The 25,785-nt window shown below is 41.7% G+C and overlaps 1 protein-coding gene across 2 annotated transcripts in view; it reads left to right on the top strand.

Moving 5' to 3' along the window:
* Window positions 1–24,397, top strand: part of LOC121311564 (junctional protein associated with coronary artery disease-like) — a 49,924-nt gene extending 25,527 nt beyond the window's left edge. For both annotated transcript variants that reach the window (XM_041243974.1, XM_041243973.1), the window contains exons 2-4: window positions 4,040–4,414; window positions 10,862–14,652; window positions 21,352–24,397. In XM_041243974.1, coding sequence (XP_041099908.1) covers window positions 4,116–4,414; window positions 10,862–14,652; window positions 21,352–21,386 — 4,125 coding nt within the window. In that variant the 5' untranslated portion in view covers window positions 4,040–4,115 and the 3' untranslated portion in view covers window positions 21,387–24,397. The remainder of the gene's footprint in view (window positions 1–4,039; window positions 4,415–10,861; window positions 14,653–21,351) is intronic.
* Window positions 24,398–25,785: the final 1,388 nt, after the last annotated feature.

The raw sequence follows: 25,785 nt of genomic DNA, 5'->3' as shown, positions 1-25,785 counted from the left end.
ATTTGGACTGTTTATGTGGTTAATAAAGTAGGCTTGCTTCAGGAGATATTAGTGGTCAAACACAAAACATACTGAATTCAAGAATTTACCACTTTGGTATTTATAAGTTCAGTTAGAGGAACAGGAAAACCATAAGTTCTGTAAAATATTTGAGATATTTTAGTTTGGAAGCTGCTCTTCAGATCCAGTTGCCCTTTACTTTTAGGTGGAATTAGGACTATGGGTATAGCGATAATGTCTGAAAAGTATGGAATCTTTTTTTTCCTTGGTTTTGAATACTGTATTGTAAATATATATTTTAAGTCTAAATTGAAAACATACTTTTTCAATGTGTTTTTATATAATTGGCTGTAGCTGGAGTGTATTGTACTGTACATACAAGCTCTATTGTTATTAACTTTCTACAGCGCTCGTGTATACTGTGGTGTGAAGGGCGCTATATAAAAATGAATTTGTACTGTAGTGTATATTATTGTATATAGGAGTTTGATTTAGGTGTGACAAACTCAAACTTTGCAGCCTTATTTAATACAAATTCCAGGTCATAGATATGCTTTTTCAATGTAAGTACAGATTTGTTTACCACTAGCCAGGTAGCGCTGCATTGACGTGAAGAGCTCAGCTAAGAGGATGGAAAAGAGTGGCGTTGATTGATGCTTTTGTTCACACAATATTTTGCATAGTTTGTAATGTTTGTTGTGACATGTTGCAGGGTCGTTGCTAATTGATTTAATGATTATCAATTAGGCTTGGCCACATGGATAAGGGAGCAGCTAGAAACCAGTTCCTTTGTTCTGTTTCTAGGATCTGGAGATTAAACTGAGAGGCTGCAGACTACCAAACAGAGGCACTGTAAAACATGTAAAGTAAAAGAATTGGGAATTTTGTTTTGTTGAAGTGTTTTTTATTAGAACAGTGTTCCTAGTGCAGCAGCTCCCTGTGGAGGGGGAATTACTGCAAACCCCTTTTGAACTGAACTCTGACACATTACTGCAGCCCCCTTTTGAACTGAACTCCCCCACATTACTGTAGCCCTCTATTGAACTGAACTCTGACACATTACTGCAGCCCCCTTTTAAACTGAACTCTGCCACATTACTGCAGACCCCCTTTGAACTGAACTCCCCCACATTACTGTAGCCCTCTATTGAACTGATCTCTGCCACATTACTGCAGACCCCCTTTGAACTGAACTCCCCCACATTACTGCAGTCCCCTTTTGAACTATACAAACATCACCCCATTGTTTGTATTGCAGCTCGGTGGTGGTGCAAGGTATTGCACTTTGCTCTGTGTTTTTCTGTATAAAAATAATAAAACCTGGACTGTGCTTTTGCTATCTGTCTGTCTGTCTGTCTGTCTGTCTGTCTTAAGGACAAGTAACACACAATGGAGTGCAGAGCATTTGGAAAAGCACATGGGGGGTTTGCATTGAATGCAAACAGGTGCATTGTGGGGGCTGTAGTTGCTTGCATAAAGACTGTACAGAAGATATACCGGTGCTGACAGAGCAGTTATGTAGAGAAAAAATAAAAACAGGTGCAGCATCTATGCACAGAACATGTTTAATAGCCTTGTTTCGTGCCATCCCAAACAACGAGACCCTGGGTTTGAATATGCAGGGTATTCTACGTCTTGCCATTCTCCTCCGAAGGTTTACCTGCCTGTCCTCAACAAGCCAAGCGTCGCCACATCAGGAAGTGCACCACAGCAGCCATCCTGAGGCCAATGACAGGACTCTGCAGGGGGTGTTTTTATACAGCTTTTAATTACTCGCATCTACAATGTCTTGCACCTTGCAGAGGAGGTACAAAGCTTTTGGAGAGTCAACAATCGCCCAAGTGCAACGTAAAATCCTTACATCTCATTATAATATTTGTGCCCGATCTAAATTATGTTCATGTAGTTTTTTTTTTTTTTAATGTCTCACTCTTAAAATCCTAGCTAATGTAAAACTTTTGGCCATAGCTGTAGAAAGCAGTGCTGCATGGGAAACAACGAGGGAATAAGAATGAAGTATGGGAGTGCCCTTCATGACCCTGAAGTGAGAGTCTAACCACAGGTCAAGATTGTGACAAGCCTCCACTCTTAGCATTGTCTGAAACTCAGCCGTGCATTCGCTGTCCTGTAATCGGAGGGCTTGCGTGTCTTTACTTGAACTGGCTGTGCTTATTCATTATCAGGGTCCAGATAAACAGACTGCGCAATATTACAACAGAAACAAACAGGATCATGAAGTTAACTACAGCACTTTAGATGATCTGCCTCAGAACCAGGAACTCCTGTTGTTTTCAAGCCTGTATTTTAACCCTCCAAATGGAATCGGAGGATTTGCTCTTTGGAATGCTCCCAATATTTCTCACTTGTTTTATAACACACAAATATTCAAGCATAAATTACATTAAAATTAATGTATATTACATATTTGGCAAGCAGAATAATAATAATAATAATAATAATAATAATAATAATAATAATAATTTCAAAGGGGCTACAAAGTGTTTTTGAAGTTGTAGAAGAATTACATCTTGCATCGAAAGATCCGCTCATCTTGAGAGAAACCGATACTAATAGGCTAATAAAACTAAAAATACAAACTGTAATCTGTACAGCTTGTGTAATGTAAGAGATTGCATGGATTGTCCACATAGTTGGAAATAAGTGAAAACACATGTGTTGAGATACGGCATTATAAACATGATGCCAGTAATAACAGAGGGGCAGGTAGGGCTATTGCTGGTGTTTAAGAGCTGAATGAAAAAACAGATTTCATTTCACTGGGAACCCCTTATATGGTCACATACATGTTACCCAAAATGGCCTGTTGGTTACCTTAACATACTGGTTGATAAAAACAAGTATTAACCTGCAAACTGGGAGTCACACAAAGGGTCGGGCTTTTTCAACAGGTTCATTCATTCAAGTGTTTTTTTTTTTATTTTTATTTTTTTTATTTTTATAACTAGTACATTTTTGCAAAAAAAAAAAATTTTGGAGCAGAGCAAAATCTGTCCATCTTCAAAACCTGTTGGGTTTTGTCATTCTACTGTAAACGTTTGAAGGGGTAACCTGATATCTGGTACGGTATTAGGTTAAAAGAAGCTCTCAGTTTACAAGCCGTACTTTCATGTAGTCTGTTACATTTCCTGCTGTAGGTCAATTCAGATGCTGAGTGGAATTCTCTCCCCCTTTATCTCTTTCTTTCCAGACCAGTTGCTTCTTGTGAATTGTTATTTAAGCTAATACAGTACCAGGTATCATTGTTTAAAAGTAAGAAAACATGTTTAGTATTTATCATATCATGCATACTTCAGAACTGCACACGAGACCTGCATAGGGAATAGAAGAGCCCAATATGTAACATTTATGGGATTACTTAATTATGGTATTATCTCATTAAACAAGGCAATGGTTTGTGAATGGGTCAGTTGTCTCCAAAATAATACCTCATATTTTTATTAATCTAAAAAAGATTTGAGAATTTTATTTTATTTTTTTTACAGCTTGATTGCATTATTCTGATTATTTCAGAACAGAGAAAAAAAAAAACCCAGAAAGTAATCCACACAAGAGGTTGTCTGTGAATACCCCGCAGTTCATAGTTCAACGTGATTATTTTCACTTGACATTAGGGTTCAGCAGAAAACCTTCAAGTGCACGTGTGTGAGCCGGCTTTTCTGTAAAACATCTAAGAGCTGCCATCAAAACCCAACTACTGCTGCCAACCAACTGAGTCAGCAGCTCTGTGTATCTGCCTCCAGGCTAAAAAAGCTGGGAGTTATTATCTGAGGGAAAAGTACAAAAATATTTATAGGATTTTTACAAGCATTTGTGAGCAGTTTAGCATCATAAATACATCACTCAAATGAAAACTGTAAGGGCTGGATGGAGACAGGGGAAGGGAAACAGCCCAGCAGCCCTCTGTGATCAGTGCAGTGTTTTCTTTTAGCAGCCAAACCTGTCCATCATCATTCAAGAAAGAATATTTGGTGGTAATTATTTTAGTATAACCTTCTTCTGTTTCCTTCTCTCTCTGCAGTGATGGCTTCTGCTGAACAGTTTTACTCCGGCTCGAAGTGCTGTGCCTAGAACACAGACACTCGCAATAATACATCATGTACAGCGTGGAGGATCTCCTGATTTCTCACGGATACAAACTGCCCAAAAATGCTCCTTCAGCCAACAAGAATCGATACGCCGATTGCCACCATGAAATCACAGAGAAGAGGTCTGGTGACGCAACAGTGAACGGGTATGAAACAGACAGCGGGGCCTACGTTTACAGCAGGCAGGCTCCAGCAAAGGGCTACTTCAGTGAAAATGAATGCAGGGAGAGCAGCCAGAGGAGGAAAGCTGGCAGCGGTAACCAAGGTGACACACAGCCCTCGGGTGATTTTCACACTACAGATGCAGGGTAGGTCTCTCACTTGCGTCTACTAGCCTTTGCAGTGCATCAGATCTGCCCTCTAAATATATGTTGTTAATGTGTACCGATTTACTGTGCTTGCATGTGTTTCTGCAGAGATGGAATTTGTCAAGGGCACATTTTCTGTAGATAAGTTTACATAACATTAATTAATATATTGTCTCGTTTCTGATTAATAAAAGCAGTGCTTTTTTAATAAAGATAATACATGTAACCTATTGAGAGCATTAAATAAATTACAAATTAATATTTATGACAGATAGGATATTTCCTTTACAATGCTTTTTTAAAATAAATCTTCACATGAAGTAATTCATTGGAATTGTAAGTGAAAGACAGGTGACAGGTGAGAGACTGTATATTTTAAACATTGATGTCCATGGAAAACAGTAGATTTTATACTCCATATATACTGGCATCTTTCCTATTTAAAAGGGCATTCTTAAATTTTATAAGCCCACACAGAGAAAGCATATTCCCCTCACAGGATTGTAACACAAGCACCCATATCTATATCTGTCTGTCTATCTATCTATCTATCTATCTATCTATCTATCTATCTATCTATCTATCTATCTATCTATCTATAATTCATCGGATTCAACGGGGGGTGGGGGGGTGGAGGAGGAGCATTGACTCAGGCAGGTGTAGGCCAGTATAAGTTTGAGCTGACCAGGTTCATGAAGTGTGTAAACAATGTCCAAATGAGATTCATTCATTCAGTATTCTTTATGTCCTTGGAACTGATTTGTTGCTTTTGGTTACTGCATTACAATCCAGAGCTCAAAGCCACTTGCTCAAAGTACCCAGTGCTAACAATCTCTGCCCTAGTTCCAAGACACAGCCTAGCTCAAAACAGATCAGAGGCCACGGCACAGTGCGTCAGGGCTTCCAGTTAAAGATACGGTAGCATTAGCTGCTCTGTACAAAACAGATTACCAACTCTTTTTGCTGTATTAATTCTAACAGCTAATAACATTAATAAAATAATCTGAACAGTGCAAATACTGTAACCTGGCCAAAACAATAGAAAATACATTCCAGCATTACACAGGCAGTATTGCAGAGGGAGCATTAATCATTAATGCACAGAGGAACGACTTGTAACCGAGATATTTTCTCTAAGTCATTATTTGCGCATTGTTATTAAAAACCTGAAATCAATGGTGAAAATTTTACTTTCAGATAAAAGTTGGAGGGGTGGGATCGTTCAAACCGGGGTGTGAATTGCAGAATGTATACGTGTGTAGAGTGCACTTCCAATTTCTATGTGTCTCTCACATTCGCCGTTATATTTTCAAAACTGCATATGTGACGCCTACATAGTGAATGGAAATGCTTGACAAGTACATATGTAGTTGTGTCATTTATTTTACTAACAATTCTATCTATTTATTATTTGGAAGCAAATGCAAAAACTGCAGTGACAGCACAGTGCATGTAGTTCTGCAGAGAGCCTGTGTTTATGTCCTGGCTGTGTGAAGTTGCAGATCTTCACTGGCGATTGGCTCTTGCGCTCCTGCATGTTAGAGAAGCCCTGTGTCTCTTTACTGTACTGCAGCAGGCCCTACTGACCAGGCGCCTGGTGAACCCAAAGCAGACACCTGCAGGGCTGGCCCTGTGCACTCAAAGCACACACCTGCAGGGCTGGCCCTGTGCACTCAAAGCAGACACCTGCGGGGATGGCCTTGTGCACTCAAAGCAGACACCTGCGGGGCTAGCCCTGTGCACTCAAAGCAGACACCTGCAAGGCTGCAAAGTGTTGTTTTCATTAAAACTATTTTCTGATTCAGTTTCTTATGTAGACGTACTGTGTGTTACCTAAGGTAGTTTTAGCTGACACTTCCTAAGTATTAAATAGACATGGACACAGTACTACCATTTGCAGCAAAAGGGGCTATGAATGTACAGTGAGGTCTGTTTTATCTTTGGGAAGCAAAGCATTTAATGTTTTTGCAAACTACTTGTATAAGAAACCTCATAAAACTATTATTTTCCACATGGGTTTGTACCAGAAATTTTTGAGTGCTGCAGTATATGGGGCACTGCACCTTTAAATGGAGGGGAGGAGGATACAGTAACTGCATAACAGAATAAGAGCAGAAGAATTTCTAGTATTTAAAGATGCTTTGTGTGACAGTCCTGCTCTCTACATGATCCCGAAGCACGGTAAGGTCAAGAGTAAGCACTCTGAAAGGCAATCGGATAAAAAAAACCCAAAAAACAAAAAACATTGTTTATTGAAATGATTCTGGGAAATTGAGTTCATAACTAGAAGATGCATTGCATTACAGGCTTCCTGTGAATTAAGACCAAGGTTATTTTTGATGCAGATCATATTGCAGCAGCCTCCTGATTTCAGGCACAGTATCTTTGAGAGAGAGAGCTGACTGAAGCAGTTCTATTAGACTTGCACTCATGTCCCTCTAGGAGTGTGAGGGAGACTCTCTGAGTGTCTACATCTAAACACAATTCTCAGTGCTTGGTTTCATAATATGTATTGAGAATACCTGTTACATCATTAGAATGCCATACAGGTACAGATGCTTTCGTTGGTCATTATGTTTTCACACAATTTAAATACAGTATTCTCTCGCTAATACAAACACAATATGCCAGGCACAACATAGGTATCCCAATAATAACTAATGGACAGATGGATCACATTAGTTTACTGCAAAGCTACGTCTTAGTTGGTGCTTATCTTAGCAAAAGCCGAGTTAAAATCAGCATGAAGTTCAACATCTACTCTCATATAGTGGAAATCATGAAGACCTGGATACATCCAGTGACTGCTGTGAATAATGCAGCTGGCAACAAGGAAAAGACCTTGTGACAGCATGGAGACAGCTGACAGGAGGCAAGAGACCCCATTGGGGCTGGCAAGAGTTAGCTACCCTGGTCGGCGGTATCCAGCTCTATGTTTTCAAAGGTAAACAGGATGCTGGAGACACCCGTCCAAGGCTTCTAAGAAATTAAAGATAAAACTACCCCTAGAGTCTGCAAGAGCGGGGACGGAAGATGACTCAACGTTGGATAACACGGTTAACAACTTAGGAACGGAAATCGATATGAGAATGGAGAGTACTTCACAAAAGACTAGTTCAAGATCTGCAGTTAGCAAAGACATGGAACTCCAGGTTTGTGTCTGTGGCTGGAGCAAGGCGACAACGAATTCAATCAGCAAAAAGGGAGAGGAAGGAGCTCCATGTGACATTCCTGGATTTGGCTAATGCATATGGTTCAGTGCCACATGAACTTCTTTGGGCAGCATTTGATTTTTTCAGTGTACCGATGACAATAACAAATTTAGTGAAAGCCTACTTTGGAGATTTGCAATTTAGTTTTTCAACTTCAGAATTCAGCACTACCTGGCAATACCTAGAAGTTGGAATAATGGCAGGATGTACCATTTCTCCACTGGCTTTTACCATGGCAATGGAAGTAATTATAAGGGCATCAAAATGGGTAGTGAGAGGGGAGCGCTTGGCTTCTGGAATGCAACTACCACCAATTCGAGCATACATGGATGACATGACAGCAATGACTACAACAGTAGCCTGCACTAATCGCTTATAGGGCAAATTAACCAATAACATTGAATGGGCATGAATGCATTTCAAGCCCACTAAAGGAGCCCACTTCAAGGAGCATCTCCATAATTAAAGGTAAAGTAATAGACAAAAGGTTCTACATTAATGTCCGAGAAGCCAGTAAAAAGTCTAGGGAGATGGTACGACGGGGATCTAAAGGACACAGTTCGTGTGGGAGAAGTTAGACAACAAGCAGTGGAAGGGTTGAAGAGCATAGATAGCAGTGCTTTACCAGGCAAACTGAAACTCTGGTGGATTCAGTTTGGTCTACTGCCAAGACTGCTGTGGTCACTGACTACGAGGTTTCCTTGACAAAAGTTGAGAAGCTGGAAGCTTTAATCAGTTCATATGTCAGGAAATGGTTGGAAGTTCCACGTTGCTTCAGCAGAGTGGGACTTTATGGTAAAGGAATACTGCAGCTACCAATCTCTGCTCTAACCGAGGAGTTTAAGTGCGCCAAAGTCCGACTGGAAATGACATTAGTAGATTCACATGACAAATGCGTAAGGAAGGCAGCACCTGTGTTGAAAACTTGAAGAAAATGGACGGCAAAGAAAGCTGTGGAAGATGCTAAGGCTGCCCTTCGAATCGGAGATATGATGGGGCAAGTTCAGCATGGAAAATTAGGTTTTGGACTCGGTTCAGCTCCTCCTACATGGCACAAGGCAACCCCCACTCAACGGAGGAAGCTGGTAGTCAGTGAGGTGCAAAAGCAGGAAGAGAGGATCAGGTGTGTAAAGGCCGTTTCCCAGGCCAAGCAGGGAGAATGGATGAGATGGGAAAGTGTGGAACAACGCAAGATCGGCTGGCAAGACCTATGGCCAATGGAACAGAGCAGGATCAGTTTCCTCATCAGATCAGCATGTGATGTTCTCCTATCACCACAGAACCTAAACCTCTGGGTGAGTGAGGATCCCTCATGTCCTTTGTGTTCATTACCTGCAACATTAAGGCACATTTTTGACAGGATGTAAAGTGGGTCTTAGCCAAGGACGGTTTACTTGGCGCCATGACCAGGTGCTGCGATGTTTGGCCTTAGCATTGGAAGACAAGCGTAACCTGACCAATAAGTTGCCACTGGTTCCATCAAAGCATTACACACAAAAGACAATATTCCTCCATCCAGGAGAGCAACCACCAAGAAAAGGTGTTAAAATCAAGCCTCGCTCAGGACAACTGAAAGCTGCTAGAGACAGGAAGATGTTGGCAGATGTTGGTCAACGGCTTATTTTTCCACCTGAGAGTGCCACCACTAACCTTCGACCAGACATTGTCTTGTGGTCAGGATCAGCACGCCTTGTTCATCTGGTAGAGTTAATAGTGCCATGGGAAGATGCTGTGGATGAGGCATATGAGAGAAAGAGCCTTCGGTATGCTCAACTAGCTGCTGAAACGGAACAGCGAGGATGGAGAGTCCTAGTTTACCCAGTGGGGGTGGGTTGTCGAGGATTTGTGGCACATTCTACAACCCGGTTTCTCAGAGACGTCGGGTTCAGTGGCCAAGAGTTGTGTCGCACAGTGAAGAACTTATCTGAAGCAGCAGAAAGGAGCAGCAACTGGCTGTGGTTGAGATGGAAAGATTCTGGATGGGGATCTCAAGCGCAATAGAAAGAAAGTAATGCTGATGTACAGGTAAGTAAGCTGGGCTGAGCTGAGTGGGGGTAGAGGGGGCTGATGCTGGGATACCAGAATCACTGTTGAGCTCTCTTGAGGTGTCATGGGCTAGTCAATGAAACACTGAGGATGGAAGGTGCCCACTTGAAGACCCCAGAGATGTACCCTACTTAGCTCAATCGAGACGGTTGTCATGCTGATGCTCTGGGGAGACCGCACTGGGTTGATCCCCGGAGCCAGCATCGCAGCCGTTGTGTGTGCTGATGCGCTGGGGAGGCAAAATGAGCTGATCCCTGGAGCCAGCATTACACTTCAGTAATCAACACCAGACAGAAGGATATCTGCATCATCAGTTGGAAAACAACACAAATGGATGGAGATGCAGATGGATCAAACTAGTTTACTGCAAAGCTACGTCTTAGTTGGTGGTTATCTTGGCGAGAGCCGAGTTCAAATCAGCATGAAGTTCAGCATTTACTTTCATGTAATGGAAATCAGTGTGACTCTCGGTCACAGTGGATTGCATGATCCAAAGAGACACGCTGGAGGAAAAAATAAAGTGTTATACTAACAGCAAAGACAAAGCGAAAATAAACGGAAGAACAGATACAAACAGCTTACTAACTGTCTTCAGAGCAGGATTAAAAGAGGGTGTTTAAAGTCTGTTTTTCAGAGTTTAAACTGTGCTGGGTGCGCTAGGTATTTATTTGATTGTACTTTGTGCTGTATACACCTACTGTACAGATTTATACATTTCAAATAAATAAATATGGGCATTTGTTTAATTACATTTTGTATAAACGGACACCTCGTTATTTAAGACAACTTGTCTGTCTCCCGATATGTCCAGTTTAGCAAGGGACTGCTGTATAATTATCTTTATATATTTGTAGATGAATGTACTGTAGAGTGGCATACTGTTAATATCCATGAAACCTTCCTAGAGTGTTGTTTAATTGAACAAGTCCTGAACAATTTCATGAATATCAAACTGCATGTTTATTTGTTTGTATTGGCACGGCAGAATGCTAACAGGTAGTCAAGTTCAAGTAAACATGATATTACTTTCAGTATGTTTTCCTGAATAAATAAATAGCCAATTTAAAACAAACCTATAGTAATCAAGTTGAAAGAATGGGGAAACACAATGAGAAAATGTACATCTAAGTGGAAAGAACATTATGTTTATTTATAACTGTTCTAAAGTGTCTGTTTGGAATATTTTTAGGTTCTATGATGGATCTTCCGGAATGTATTCCTCACGACAAAGGAGCGAGAGAGATGTGGCCTACTGGAGAAGAAGAGGGCAAGATTTCAGTGTTTTACTTAATTACGCCGACAGTGGAGAGCCGAGAGGAAATAACTCTTCAAAACCAGAAGAGGTGAGACGAGAGGTGTTTGCAAAGGATCTGAAAAGTGAGAGAGAAAGTGCTCACCTGAAAGAGCAAGATGTGGTGCAGGGGAAACGGACGATCACTGGCAACAGGAAGTGGCAAAGCCTGGGCACAGAGGAGTGGGAGCCGGCTGTGGGGTTAGGAAGGCAGCTGTCGGATGGAGACGGCGACAGGTGGGCACAAGAGCAGCACTGCCACAGACCTGGGGGTGGCACCGTTCATCCAAAAACAAAAGGAAAATCTCAGTCGCTACCTAGAGTACTGTCACCAGGCAGCCTGCAGTTTGTAGACATGTCTGCAGCTACTCAGGAGACGTGCAGCAGCCAGAGACTCAACAGCAAATATCTTGACAGGCCAGCTAACAAAGAACAATGGACTGAAAACAGCAGGCCAGGGGCTCCCGTTGCACTTTTACCAAAGCCCAGGTTTAGCAGGCCGCTCAAGCCCCCATCGTATGAGGCCCACCAGCAGACGAGAGGGAGCTCGGAAATGATTGCTGGAGGCCCAGACCCCAAGGCAAAAGATGGAGCCGGGTCTAATTTTTCAAAGAGTGGGGAAGCAAGGGTTGAGCCTTTCTCACAGGAGACTGCTGGCTCTGGCATGGAGCCTCCAGTTTACGTACCTCCTCCATCTTACAAAACGCCTTTTCAACAAAAAGGTAACCAAAAGACCTTTCATGAAGTGCCTAATCAGAAGTACCAGAGTGACGTTCAGCAGGTGCCAGAAAGCAGGGACACAGGGGAATGGTTGTCAAGGCAGGCTGACAGCTCAGTGGTTGAACACCAGAAGGATAAAAGTATATTAAGCAGGAAACATATGTATCCTGGATTTATAGATGAACGTCTGGGATGTATTCAGTACATACCCTTTGATGATCCACGTTTAAAACACATGCCAGGGGGGCTATGTGGAAACCCCTTGACTGACTCTGACAAAATGAAGAATATCAAGAAAGAGACGCCCACCGATAAAGTTTTCAAACAATCCACACAAGAGAGTGCCTTTTTATTCCCACCAGGATTAATTTACGATGTGGCGAGCAAAGCGTCCAATACTGAACATGCTAACAGCAATAGATGGTTTAGTGCTTCACAAAAAGAGAATGATAATCTTGTAGCATCTAACCAAAACTGTGCCCTGTACCACAAAGATCAATCTAACCCTTATCAGGCCAGAATGTCTAGGCAATACCCACAACCAGATCAAGGCTTTGCCGAAACTGTAACCCAAGTAAAAAAGTTTGAACCAGGCACAGGAATGGAGAGAAAAAGAAATTCCAAAAGAACATTGAATGAGACCATATTCTGCCTGGTGTCTGTACCAGTTCACTTGCAACCCAATGGTCAGAGCTCAGATCAGAATAATAACACAATGACTCCAGACACTGTGGAAAATGCTGCTGGCAAAAACACGGGAAGCTTACAAAACCAAACTCTCCACAGCACATCCTCAACGGACTTGGAGTTGCAAGCACTTACTGGACGCATGATGAACCACAAAGCTAGGAGGAAGCCACAGACGAGGACCGACTCTGATTACAAAGAGGTAGATGGCCTCAAGTCCAGCCAACTCCAGAAACACAAAGAACTTCGATACTCTGGGTCTTGGCCTGGAGATCAATACAAAGACCAGGAGACACAAACAAGCTACATTGAACCTCTACAAGGTGCCAGTCAGGGTGCGCCAAGCAATCAAGCACACAGTCAGTGCCATTCCGATTCTGAAACAAAAGAGCTGAATTTGGATACTGAGGGCATTAGATATGTTCAGCACGGGTATCCCATGAAAGGTCAGATGTGCCTGAAACCGTCCAGTAACAGCGCTTTTTCAAGGACAACCAATTTCTCTAACCAGGTAAACAAGAGCAAAGCACACCAAATGCAACCCTCAGGAAATCTAGGGGAGAAGAACATTTCAGCAATGAGATGTGAAACTAAACCATCCTCTGCCAGCAACGGGAAAGCAGCTTTCGGTCAGTTTCTCCTGAAGCCGGTCAGCCGTCGACCCTGGGATGCAATCGAGGAGCTCGAAAGCATCAACAAAGAACTTCAGGATCAGATTGGGATCCGCGCTGCTGGTAACCAGTTCACAGGGGACCCTGAGGTGGCTTACAAAGAGCCTGGAAATCTACAAACTGGGAGCTGCTGCACTGAAATTGTAAAGACAGAAGTGTGGAATCAGAAGCAGGTACAATCAGTTCTATCAGAGCCACCCCCCTACACAACCAGCAGATTGAACTGCGTGTCCCAGTGCTCGACCGTTCCACCAGACCCTGAGTATAGTAACATAAGGGATGTTTCCCGAACCTCACTGAAGACAGCGGGCGTCAGTAGACTTGCACAAAAAAATAACCCAGTTCCACAAGAGCATAAATATGGAGACATTAGGGCAGTTTCCCAAACTTCACTTGAGAGCGTGGTCACCAGTAGAACATCAAAACAAGATACCCCTTTTCCATCAGAGCCTTTATATGGAGACGTTGACACTGTTTCCCAAACCGCACTTAAGACTGTCAGTGGACTGTCAAAGCAAGATAAAATAGAGCCTGGTAGAAAGATTAAGAAGGACTTTTCTATTCCCAAAGTGAACGGGCAAGAGATGAGCTCAAATAGTTTTGGCATCGCCGTTAAAGACAATAGCTTCCAAGAAATAAGGAGCATAAACTGCAATATCAATACTCAACAAGAGGAAAGAAAGCGTGTCAATGGTTTAACAGGGGTTACATTTCTACCAGATAAGGACACCACTAATGAAAGCGATGATGATGATGATGATGTGAGCTGTAATTGGATAACTTACAAGACAGACAAGACGCAGAGTGGAGCCCTAAGTGAACTGTTTGAAATCAAAAGTGCAGAGGACATCCCTGAAAACGAATCCTTGGAAGTGAGGGCTGCTAGGATATTAGGGATAGCCGTCCCGGTTGAATCTCTGAATGTTGCAGACCAGCTCCTGGAATTGGACAAACCAGAGCCTTTGACAGAGAGGCACGCATTCACTAAAAGTGTAACAGAACGTATGAATGGAAAGTCGGGGCATGTGAGAGGAGAGCTTGAGGACAGCTGCGCAGGTGACATGGCAGAATCCGTGGAGCACGTCAGACATAAGGAGGAACGTGAATTAACAAAAGCAAGAAAAGAAAATAATATCATCTGCCTGCAGAAGTGCCATGTTGAAAACCAAGTTAAAAGAGACCCAGAAAAGGGTGAGAATGTCTCTGGCAAGTTTCTAGTGCCTGGTGCTATTGAGGAAACAATGGTCGCCGCTGTTCCTGACTCGGATAAGAAAAGCAGAAGCACATCGAGAATGATTGAGGCCCTGCAGGGTAAGCTGGCTTCCTCTCCAAGCCGGAGCGTGTTGGAGCGCATGGTCAGGATGAAGGAGGTGGACTCGGTGTCCCGCATGAGGCGCCTGAGCATCAAGAGCTCGGACTCGGATGAAGCGGAACATGAGAAAACACCTAAACAACGGCAGCAGGAAACGGGAAGTATATTTACCTTTACCACTCACCGCGAGTCACTGAATAACCACTCGTCACAAGGGGCTGCTGTTACAAAAAGAATTATAACTCTGACCCAAAGAAAGGAGAGGCTTCGAGAAGATGAAGGCGGCATTTACCTTTCAGGTAGGAATATCTTTGGAACAGCAAGTATGCAGCCAAACTCTAGCATTTTGTGAGCGAGTTAAACTAGAGTAATAAGGAAATTAACCATATGACCAACCTTCTGGGTTTTCGTTAGAGAATGTACTTGAGGTGTACAGGACCACACAGCTAGTGCTGAAGACTGTTTCTTCTGAATTTGTATCTAATATATAGATAGGTGTTAGTCTAGATGTTACACCCTTCTACTATAGAAAAAAAAGTTTATAAACAGCATTTTAATTCCTTTACCTGCCAGGCTGTAATTTTAACTGTTTTCTAGTTTACATTGGAAGTCTTCCTAAGAATTAATATCCTTCTGACTTATTTCTGTTATGTTTAGATCCCCTTTGTGTTTGAGTCTTTATTGTTCACATACCCACTTACCAAAACAACTGTGAGGAGATAATAACCATAACTAACGATCCTCTTAACTATCTAGGAGGTTTGCTGGCAGTATATAAGAAATATTACAGGTAACAGATAACATGAATAAGCCTATGTGATACATGAAAACTGTCAATCTAACTATCTATCTATAGCTACAGAAGACCTAGCAAAGGTTTTGTATAGTGTAGCAGGGGCCTCCAACCCTGGTCCTGGAGAGCCACAAAATCTTATATCCTTAGGTGTCTATGTCATCAATGGCTAAAGATCAGAACACCTGTTAATGTTGACTAATTAAGACAGGAATTGGTGCAATTAAGTGACTGAAAGCTAGGCTGATATGAAAACCAGAAGACCCTATAGCTCTGTAGCTATCCAGGACCAGGGTTGGAGAACCCTACCAGGGATCTGTGGAAACGAGATTAGGGGGACTTTTCGTGTCTCCCTAATGTTTAAGTCCATGGCTTGTAGTTGGATAGCCCCAAGCTGGCCCAGAATCGATGGCAATGTGGTCTCTGAGTTAGTAATCACTAGGATATACACAAGGTTTAAATGATTACAAAATCATTTATTTCAGGGCGTTTTGGACAAAAGCACTTCAGCTGTGTGGAATGAAAAGTAAACAGTTATATATGTAACAGTTTACATTAAAAAGTCACGTTGCTGTCTGAAGTGTGAATCTAAAGGCAGAATAAGCTGTCAGGGGTGCTGAGGGCAGTGAGTTTCCTGCAGGCATTGTTCTCCTAATTTGCAGAAGTTCAGTTCCACAGGATCTTGTTGTTCTGGCTGTACCTGACGCAGGCATGTCCTGGCAATGGCAGTAGTAAAGCTGCAGTGCCTTCCTCTCCCAGCAGTGTGCATCAAAATCCGTGGTGCCCTTCTACTGTATGTGACGGTAAAATCCGATATTAAAATTAGGGCTGGTATAATGCATCGATGCATCGAATCATTGGAATATCCATCGATGGATAAAAACAAAAATTGCATCTATTAATTCATTTAATAGGATCGGTTTTTATTAGGACTGGCAAAATGTAAATCTACACTCTTATTCTTTGCCATTCCTTTAAATGTTAGCTAGCGTAGTTCGGGGGGCGTGCAGCAGGGGGCTTCCAATTTCCTGTCAATTAGTACCTATTCTCTATTTAAGTCCTGATCACTTGCACCTTCGCTGTCTAGCGTTTCGTTTTTGTAGCAAACGCTCAGACGGCGTCATTTCGTGCCTCACCGCTAATCTACACTGTGTTGCCTTTCAATGGAGGTCAATTCTCTGTGCAGCGCTCCCAAGATATTATCAGATATGTTCCTACTTGCTTCAGTGCTGCTTCTCATCATTCAGCTTCTCCATTCGGCTGCAGGAGCTCCAGCGTTAGTCTTTCCTGCTCTTTCCAGCCTCCAGCCCAGCAACCGCACTGTCCAAACCGCAGCTTCATTTTTCAACTCGTCCGCGTCTTTATTAGACAGACTGGCCCCCCACTAAAACCTCTAAAGCTCCTTCAACAAGACATCGACATTCCCGTCATCAGCGTTTGCCTTGCCATAGCTCCTCCACCACAAAGATCTGTCAGCTGAACATTCCTTTACTCTTCGCTTGCAATCAAGCGCCCCTCCTCTGCTCCCAGAGCTAGCACAAATTGCCGTTCCTTCATAAGATCCTGCCCTGTATTTCTATTAGCTACGTTCAACGTTTTAAAGACCTGTCCAGTCAATTTCATGCTGCTGCGCTTTTACAACCTGTGAGGGCTCGTTCAACTCGCCAAATTGTGACATCTAAATACTGTGTTAACGTATTCATATACATGACTAACTGTCCTAAAACATGTAACGAAGATATTCAAATCTAAAAGACTACGCAATTGTTGTTCTACACCGACAAGGATTTTAATCACAGTAACCAAATATATTCTACCCGGCTTCACTCAAGCCAATGGTTAATTCTAATCATAACCGCTAGATGGCAGTATAACACCACGAATTTTATACAGTCTCTAAGCTGGTTTGCTATCATTGAGAAGCTCACACGCTCCAGCTTTTCTATACATTCCTGCAGTTTGTTGCCACTCCAAGGGATTCGCAGGAGTCCCCCTCCTCCTCAAACTTTTGCAGCAACTGACGTTCTCCAGTTTCAACTCTTCCCCTCTTCAAGGACCTGGTCATGAAGCATCCTTACTCAGCTGTTTTTGAGATGCTCAGTATCTACCATCATAGTAACGTCCTGCTTCCATGCATCACGCATCCATTCCTGTGACTTATTCCTGTTCCCAGATTCGTGTTTCCTCATCTGGCGCTGCTCCTCCAATCCGACCAGCCATCCGATCATCATTTTTCATCAACGCGAGCCGCTAGTCAGTCATGGAACCATGTCCTGCGATTTATCAACGTTCCAGTCAATGTCCTCCTATCTCCAATAGAAAATAAACTGCTCCCAACCAATCAATAGGTTTTGCAGACACCTTGGAGCAACACATTCTTCATCCTCTCTGGTTCTGCAGCGGTCTCAGATCTCTGCAATCTTCATCTCTGCCCAAAAGCAGCCCCATCTCTGGCTCCATCTAAATCTGCCTTAACACTGAAAGACCAATATCTACTGCATACAGCAGATCACTACTCTCTGCAGCAGACCACCGCATTCTAACGATGGAAGTCCTCCATTCTCTATTGCAGATCTCTGCTTCAGCAGATCTCTGCTCTCACAGCTGGGCCTCTGCACACTACTGACAGCACTCTGCCCTCATTTCTAGAATATGGGGCGCAAAGGCGCCGTGCTTCCCCACTATCCGATTCATATGTTCGTTCAGTCCAGCTGCCACCTCAGCCCTCAGTTCCAGCTCTCCTTCTTCCTCTACTTTTGGTATCCAAGTTCAGTCAGTTGGTCCCATTTGCTTCCGCAACCCCCATCCAGAATCCTCGGCTTCTCCAGATGCTATTTGACTGAATCCTACTCTCAGTAACCTCCTTCAATCTGCTCAGCATTACATGTCTGCAGCCCTCCACCTTGTACAAGAGCTCCTATTCTACAGCCTGCTCACTGTCTTCAACCCTCCTTGCCCAGATTCGAATAATCATAGCCCTTCAATCAAAACCTGGCTCTCATCATCCGTGCTAGGGATTCTCTCCATCTTCCTCCAGTCTCTCAATTCCAGCATTCTGCCTGACCCTCTGTGGGATTCTTAAGAGCTTTCCCTCTGCCTCACCTTCCTGTCTGTCTATATCAACATACATTCTCCATTTGCTAATTTCCACTCTTCTGAAAAGCTGCTTCTCCCCCTACAATGATTTACCCATGGAGATCAGCTGCCTCTCGGCCGCCTTCCATGCTTACTCCATCACCTCAAGACGGATCAATTCAGCGTGGTCGGTCCACTCACCTGTCAAGTATCAAGTCCCCTATCCCCCTTTTCAAGGTATCTCCCCAGCACACCCCCTCCTCAAACCATCTGTTCATTGATTCCTCTCACTCCTATCATCACTCGCCTCGCCTTTGAGCAGACATCCCTCCATTCCTCCACCCTTGCCGCCGAGCAGGCCTCCTTCCTCTCCACCCTCGCCTTGTGAGTAGGCCTCCCTCATCTCCTCCAGCCTCGTCTCCGAGCAGACCTTTTCCTCTACACACTCGCCTCCGAGCAGGCCTCCCTCCTCTCCACCCTCTCCTCCAGAGCAGGCCTCCCTCCTCGCCTCCTCGCGCTCCCGCCTCTCCACCCTCACCGCCAGAACAGGCCTCCCTCCTCACCTCCTTGCATAGCTCCCTTCTCTCCACCCTCACCTCCGAGCAGGCCTCACTACTCGACTCCACCATCGCCTCCGAGCAGACCTCCCTCCTCTCCACCCTTGCCTCCTCGCAGGCCTCCCTCCTCTCCTCCCTCTCTTTACAAAAGAAAAGAAATAACAGACGTGATAGTGGATGCTGTCACTGAAGATATCAGACCTGTCAGAGTAGAGGGAGCTGCATTTAAAAATCTGATTGCGAATCTTGCTACGGGTTATGAAATGCCCTGTCGAAAGACAATCTCCAAATTCATTACTCTGGACCATGAACATGCAAAGGAAAAGCTTTGACAGGATTTAAATCAGGAGTGTAATTCATTGTCCATCACTACCGATGTATGGGCAAGCATGGCACAAGAAGCATTTTTAACAGTCGCCTGCCATTACATTAAGCAAAACTGGGAACTTGGGTCAAGTATTAGCACACGAAAATTACACGAGACACACAGCTGTGAATTTAGCAGAAATGATCAATCTGATAAACACAGATGCATTCAGAAAAGCTTGGCGGATGTACGACAAGTCTATACGTTAGTGGCAGCAACAGGGAGACTGGCTGCACGTTTTAAAAAAGAGTGAGATGGCAACAAGTGCTTTAAATAGGAAACAAACAAATTCTGAACACAGAAAAAGCACCACTCAAGTTAATACAGGACGTACAAAAAGGTGGAACACAGTTTATTATGTTTGAACGCCTTCTTGAATTATAATGGCCAGTTATTGCTGTTTTGTCAAACTCAGATTTGACCAAAAAGTCTAACGCAGCTACTTTAGATCTTACGACTGAGCGGTGGAAGCTAATGACTGAGACAGTACCTCTACTACAGCTATTTGAACTGGCTATAGCAGTTTTGAGAGCAGAGGAAGACATTACAGCTAGTTCTTTGTACCCAGCTGCAACAGAGATAAAACACAGACTGACTGAAGTTCCCGATGAAGGGGAGATACCGTCTTCTTCAAATTCAACTGATTTGCTAATTCCAGTTACACAGAGTTATTGAGAGATAAGCTAGCGTGTCGTTTGTTTCAGCGATTTTGTTTACATCAGCTGAATGACCTGTAATGAGGTTATGCCACTGCTTTTTGCATCATTTCTTGACCCCCGATTTCGCCATTTGGATTTCCTATCCGAACAAGCCAAAGCCTGCATGTCTGAAGCACTGTTTTCCAAACTAGTGAGGCTGGTGGAGGACAACCTCGAAAAATGACGGAAATCCTGCCTGTACAAGAGAATGCAGCATTTACCCGTTAAAAAGAAAATGAAGACCGAACAAGCAATGAAATTGTTACTTTGTTTGTTACTTTGTTTGTTACAAACACACACTACTTCCAAGGAAACCTTTTGTGCTTCTGAAACTCCATTAAACATCAGCAAAGATCCCCTGATTTGGTGGAAAAATAACCAGACACACTTTCCCAACCCTTGGCAAAGAGCATGTTAAGTATCCGTGCAACGTCGGTCCTGCGCGAGCGTGTGTTCAGCAAAGCAGGGGTGCTTGTGAACAAACTCCATTCTTCTTTGAAACCGGAGAATGTGGATGCCATAATATTTCTAAATAAAAAACAGAAATGAGCTCTGGAGAGAACACAGACTTTGTTATGTTGGACTTGTAAATAGCTACATTATTGTGTTCCCTGTTGGAGTTATTTATTTTTTTATCTTATCCGGTTGCTGTCAAGACATCTTAAGGTAATATTTTTAATGTTTTATTAACATTTCATCGGGAACCTCGCCAACAGTGTGACTAGACATAAATAATTAGAACTGTGTAGTTTTAAGTTCAACTGGAGAAACGTTTACTTTTCTTGATTAGATTTGGTGAAAATATATGTACTTATTTACACGTTTCTTTTGCGTTCTGAAAAAAACGATGCATCAATTGATTGGGTCTTTATGAAAACGTTGCATCAATAGTAAAAAACACTATCGTCCCAGCCCTAATTCAAATGGTCTTGTATATTCAGTTTCATAATTATCTGCCGTCCATCGAGGACCTTGGTTTTCAAAGAGATGCAGGCAGAAATGCTCACAAACTCTAAATGGTGTACAGTATTTCATTTAAAACAAACAAACAAACGTATCCCACATTGTATTACTGTAGTTAACTTAAACCAAAATGGTTGCTCAACCTTGTTTCATGCATTTGTACAAGTATGTACAGTGCCATTAGGAAATCGCCAATGCTACTTTTAGGAGAGGGGTACAAACAAAAGTGTGCAAGGTGATAATGGTACATAGATAATGAAAGAAAGAAAATAATATTAATAATAATAATAATAATAATAATAATAATAATAATAATAATAATAATAATAATAATAGTTGTATTTGGCCTTATTCAGTGTAAGGTGGTCTCAGTGTTTTCAAGTTGCTCATGTATACAGTACTTTTCTTTGCCACAAGGAGGAGCTCCTGTTCATTTTATTTCAGCAATGGTGCAGTACAGTAGCTTCCTTGACATCCCCTGAGCATGTTACTGTAGGGCAGTCAGTCTCCCTCCTGTGGTGTTGATTTTCTTATTGATCTCTTAGATTCCTATGACCCCAGCAGAGTTGAAAGAGTGTGAGACCCGAGTGACTGACAGACCTGAGCCTCATCATCATCATGGTCCTTTGAGATCCAGCTACAGCACTGTGACCTGGCTGCCAACAATATTGCCTTCATTCCACCTAACCCAACGCAGATTGCCTCCTTCGACACAAGCATTGTTTACACTGTGTTCTCCGGTTCTGTCATGAGCGTGCTGTTCCACTGCCATAAGAAAGCAATGCCCAAAGGGCCACCATTTCCTTGCTGTGAGTAAACAAAACGAAACGTGCACTTGGACTTGCAAAACTGTGTGTGCTTCTCATTGGCGGACCTTTATGCAATTCTGAAATGCAAAACAAATCTAAAACTGTTGCTAATTGTTCTTGGCAACAGGGCACAGCTGTTATTCAAACCATGCTATTATCTCAGCGAACCGGTATATATAAAAAAAATGTTGAATGTAACTTCTCAAAGAAATGTCAGTGTTTTCTAAACACCAGAATAGAAAGAGTTTCATGTGAACATTTTGTCATAATCAATGTTACCTTTTCCAGATGTGAGTACGGTAAGAGGAGATGGTATGGTTAATAGCTTCTGAAGTCAAGAGATTAAGGGGCTACAGCAATGTTTGTTTTTTTATAGCACTCTTTCGCAAAAAACACCCATACTGTCTATCTTGACCATTTCAAAAAAGAATGTAGAGCCAAACAGATAGTGAATACTCTAGCAGAATTATGCTGGAAACAAGTTGATTCACATTTCTTAGTACTGAATGTCAGCACTTGTGAATTAAATAACAGGGTTCATTCCTAGTTCTGCTCCATGCAAGTATTAATTAAACCTTTGATAAAAGCTATATCTGTTGCAGAGTCCATCAGCCACTAATAAACAATCCTTTTTGTTAAGTATGTGTTGCAGGGACCTATTCCATAAAGCATTAACTGGAGAGATCTTCAAAGTATTCTGAATTTGATAGAGTTTGGTATTCATTACAACGTCAATCCCCTGTAGTCATGGAGCACTCCAGAAATTACATAATACTTTATTTCATTAATTACAAGTCTTTAAATAACCTAAGACATAGTGCTTTATGAACAGAGATTGTAGTTTCTAAACTGAAAAGTGTCAGCATAGGTTTCTTACAATGATCTAAACAATGTACATACATGACTTAAACAATGATTATAAAGAATAGATTGTAAGGACCCTAATTGCAGACTTTTAACTCTCACGAGTTAATGCTTTATGAATAGGGCCCCAAGTTCCATTTAACACAGTGTATATGTATATTTTTTGGTTCTTGTTACAGACATGTATTTTTTAATATCATTTCACAGAATCTGTAGCGAGCTACAAGCTGTACAAAGTAAACTGCATTTCAAGAGATTATATTTAACCTTTAAAATGCTGACCACTTATTTCAACCTTGATTCAGCACATAACTATATTATCCCAATTATTTTATCATTGTGTTTGTATGTTTTCAGAAGGCAATCGCCCATAGTTAGCTTTGAAGTGTGTTTGAGTGTGAACACATTATACACTAGATATCTCTGAGATGTAGTGCTGCCAACTACCTAGATCTTTGGGGAACCTGTTTTTTTTTAAAGAGTTGCAACCATTTAGTACTTACCTATATCTGGAGAACCGCATGTCCAATTGCCATGAAACTTGTTAATGACAGTCTTTAAAAAAAAAAAGGTCATGGTGATTGATTTCTTCACAACACTGATATCTCTAATTGTGCAATTCCAGCGCTGGCAGGTTTTCTAGCGAGTGGCACAAAGTACCTTGACTTTACTGACATTGCACCGAGCTCACTCAGTTAAAATGGCATTCCTTGTGTCCCCCTATTGTCAGCAGGGTAACCACTGCAGTTTTCACAGTAAATTACAAAAAGTTCAATTCCCCATTGTAATCTGTACATGTATCTGTGTTTTTATTATTGTTATCATTGACTGTTCACGTGTATTTTTTGTTAATGCAAATAAGCTGTTTCAAGTTTTAAACAATAGCCTTTTTGCCATTATGCAGTTGAAACATTTCGCATTTTTATTGTTATGTATATGCACATTACTTAACGCAGTATTCTACTTAAAATTAATTCTGGCAATAATAAGCTGAATGGTGTTGTAGCACCTGGCATCTGCAGAGCACTATAATGTAGTTAAACAAGCGTATTCAATTCACTGCTACTGGGTGACAATAATAGTTAAAACATCAATGCCCTTTACTCATTGCTAACATGCTGGCATGACACAAACCTCTCATTTAGCATATTGAAAGCACAGCTGGATACATATTTTATGTTCCAACCTTTACAATGAGTTGTTTTTTGCTTACTAATACATTTGCAACTATTTCAATATTTCATTGAACATTTTCATTTGGGATGAAACTTGGGACCTCAGGTTTCTGAACAGGGAGCATAACAGCTGCATCTATGCCTTTGGAAAGGGCAATTCCGAAGGTTGCACTTGCAGCTGTGTGCACCACACTGACTGTAACTGGTGCTTCTGAAGCTGTAAGAGTGGTTGTGCTGCGGGGGTTTTAAAGCATTCTTAGTCATGGTGGCGTGGAAGCAAATCATTTAACCTCTCAGAGCTGTCTCTTGTTCTCAGTTTTGTACCTTGGCATCTCAAGCAGACTGTTGTATTTGAGTGTCATTAATATTTTGTATTGCCCGTTATGTGCAACGTGATAGATTATGCACATCTTGTTGTAATATTTTATATTTTCATATGAAATCGAAATGCTTTTTTTGTACTCAGACCTGGGCCTTTATTGCACACATGAAACTAAAAAAAAAAGATATAATAATAAAATAATTTGCATTTGGTACTTTTAAAGAAGTCAACCCAATAAGCAACCATTGTCTTTCATAAAGCATATTTTTATTTCGGAAACCTATGCCAAGAGAAATGACCTGATAAGCTAAAGAGCCATTTATAGTATTTTAAAAGGGATTTGCTTTTCTTTGTGGCACATCAATAGTTTGTATTTATGAACAGAACATGTACATAATATATCACTATATGAGTGTGCTACCATTGTGTAATAATGTTGCCTATTCATAAATAAACTATTTGCATGAGTATTTTGTTTGCATTTGCATTCCTGTGTGTGAGTGTTTTTTTAAGAAGCCAGATCTTAATATCTTTCTAGATCAAAACAATGTATTTCCATTGAAGCGGACACATTTGTGGCCAAAAAATAATCATTTTTGTAAATAAGGTAAAATGAGAATAAAATCGGGGTAAGAAGAAGAATAAATAGCCCACCCAATTCCTCTGCGCAGGTAGAAAAAAAAGTGAAAAAAAATCTTGCTGGTTAACCCTTTCAGTCCTGACGGAACCTCAAGGTCTCGCCTTATCTTAGCAACATATGTTAACATATGCTGTTGGAAATCATGTTGGAACCTTCCAAAACAACGGGGTTTGCATCACGATTCACACCAAACCTGACTTTTCCCCTTTTTTTATGTTAAATGAGACGCATGTGAAAATGGACTGAAGTTGTACAGCGTATTTATTTCATGCCTTTCGCCTCTGAGGGCCTAGTTTTGATACTGTCACATGGCCCAGATGAAATGGGCACTGTGCCTGACTGTAGCCAGTGGCAAAGGGAGTTATTGTCCACTGTGGTGATAAGGCATGACTTATTTAAAGGTCTTATACTTTCCGTAATTGTCACCTGTTTCATATTTTCATTTATACTGTACTTCTAAATGATGATAATGCATTTCTCTTAAAGTGTTACTGGACAGGCTGTAGGGTTTCAAACACAACACAATACTTTTATATGGCTGACATTTTCTAGACAATAGGCTAATGGTCAGCTAGGCAAGGAATGTACCACACAGACAAAGGATCAGATAATTAGACAAAATAAGCAATACTGGTTCCGGGCCATTAGGGAGATCCAGTAATCTATAATAAAGCTGCTTGTCACTAGAATATATGAAATGGAGGGGCATTTTCAACACAACCTAAACAAGTGGAGAAAATGGAAAACCAGGCCATTACCTCTCTGCCTTCACGAGCACCAAAATTGGAAGACATTTTAAAATAAATAAATACATATAAATAATGGAATATTAAACCTAATCCAAATTTGATTTGGTTCAGGTTTATATAAAACATTCTCTGAAGTAGATTTTCAAATGAAAGTTTCATTTTCTCCATATAATTATGCATTTGACATAATGTACGTTGCTCCAAACAGTTAGGCATATTGAGAGATCCGTACATTAAAAATGATACATCCATACATCCTGGATTGAAATGATGCCTAAGATTGTCATTTTAATTTATTTAATTTTATCATGTGCTATGGCAGCTGATGGTTACTGTATATGCAAATGTAGAAGTGGTCCCAGTTGTTCCTGCCCTATCGTCTCCACACCTCCGTCTTGGTTTCTCTTCTTGGTCACCTAG

Source organism: Polyodon spathula, chromosome 3 (genome assembly GCF_017654505.1).
Source record: "Polyodon spathula isolate WHYD16114869_AA chromosome 3, ASM1765450v1, whole genome shotgun sequence".
Taxonomy (NCBI): domain Eukaryota; kingdom Metazoa; phylum Chordata; class Actinopteri; order Acipenseriformes; family Polyodontidae; genus Polyodon; species Polyodon spathula.
The sequence above is the reverse complement of the archived record's forward strand: the minus strand, read 5'-3'. Positions and strand labels throughout refer to the sequence as shown.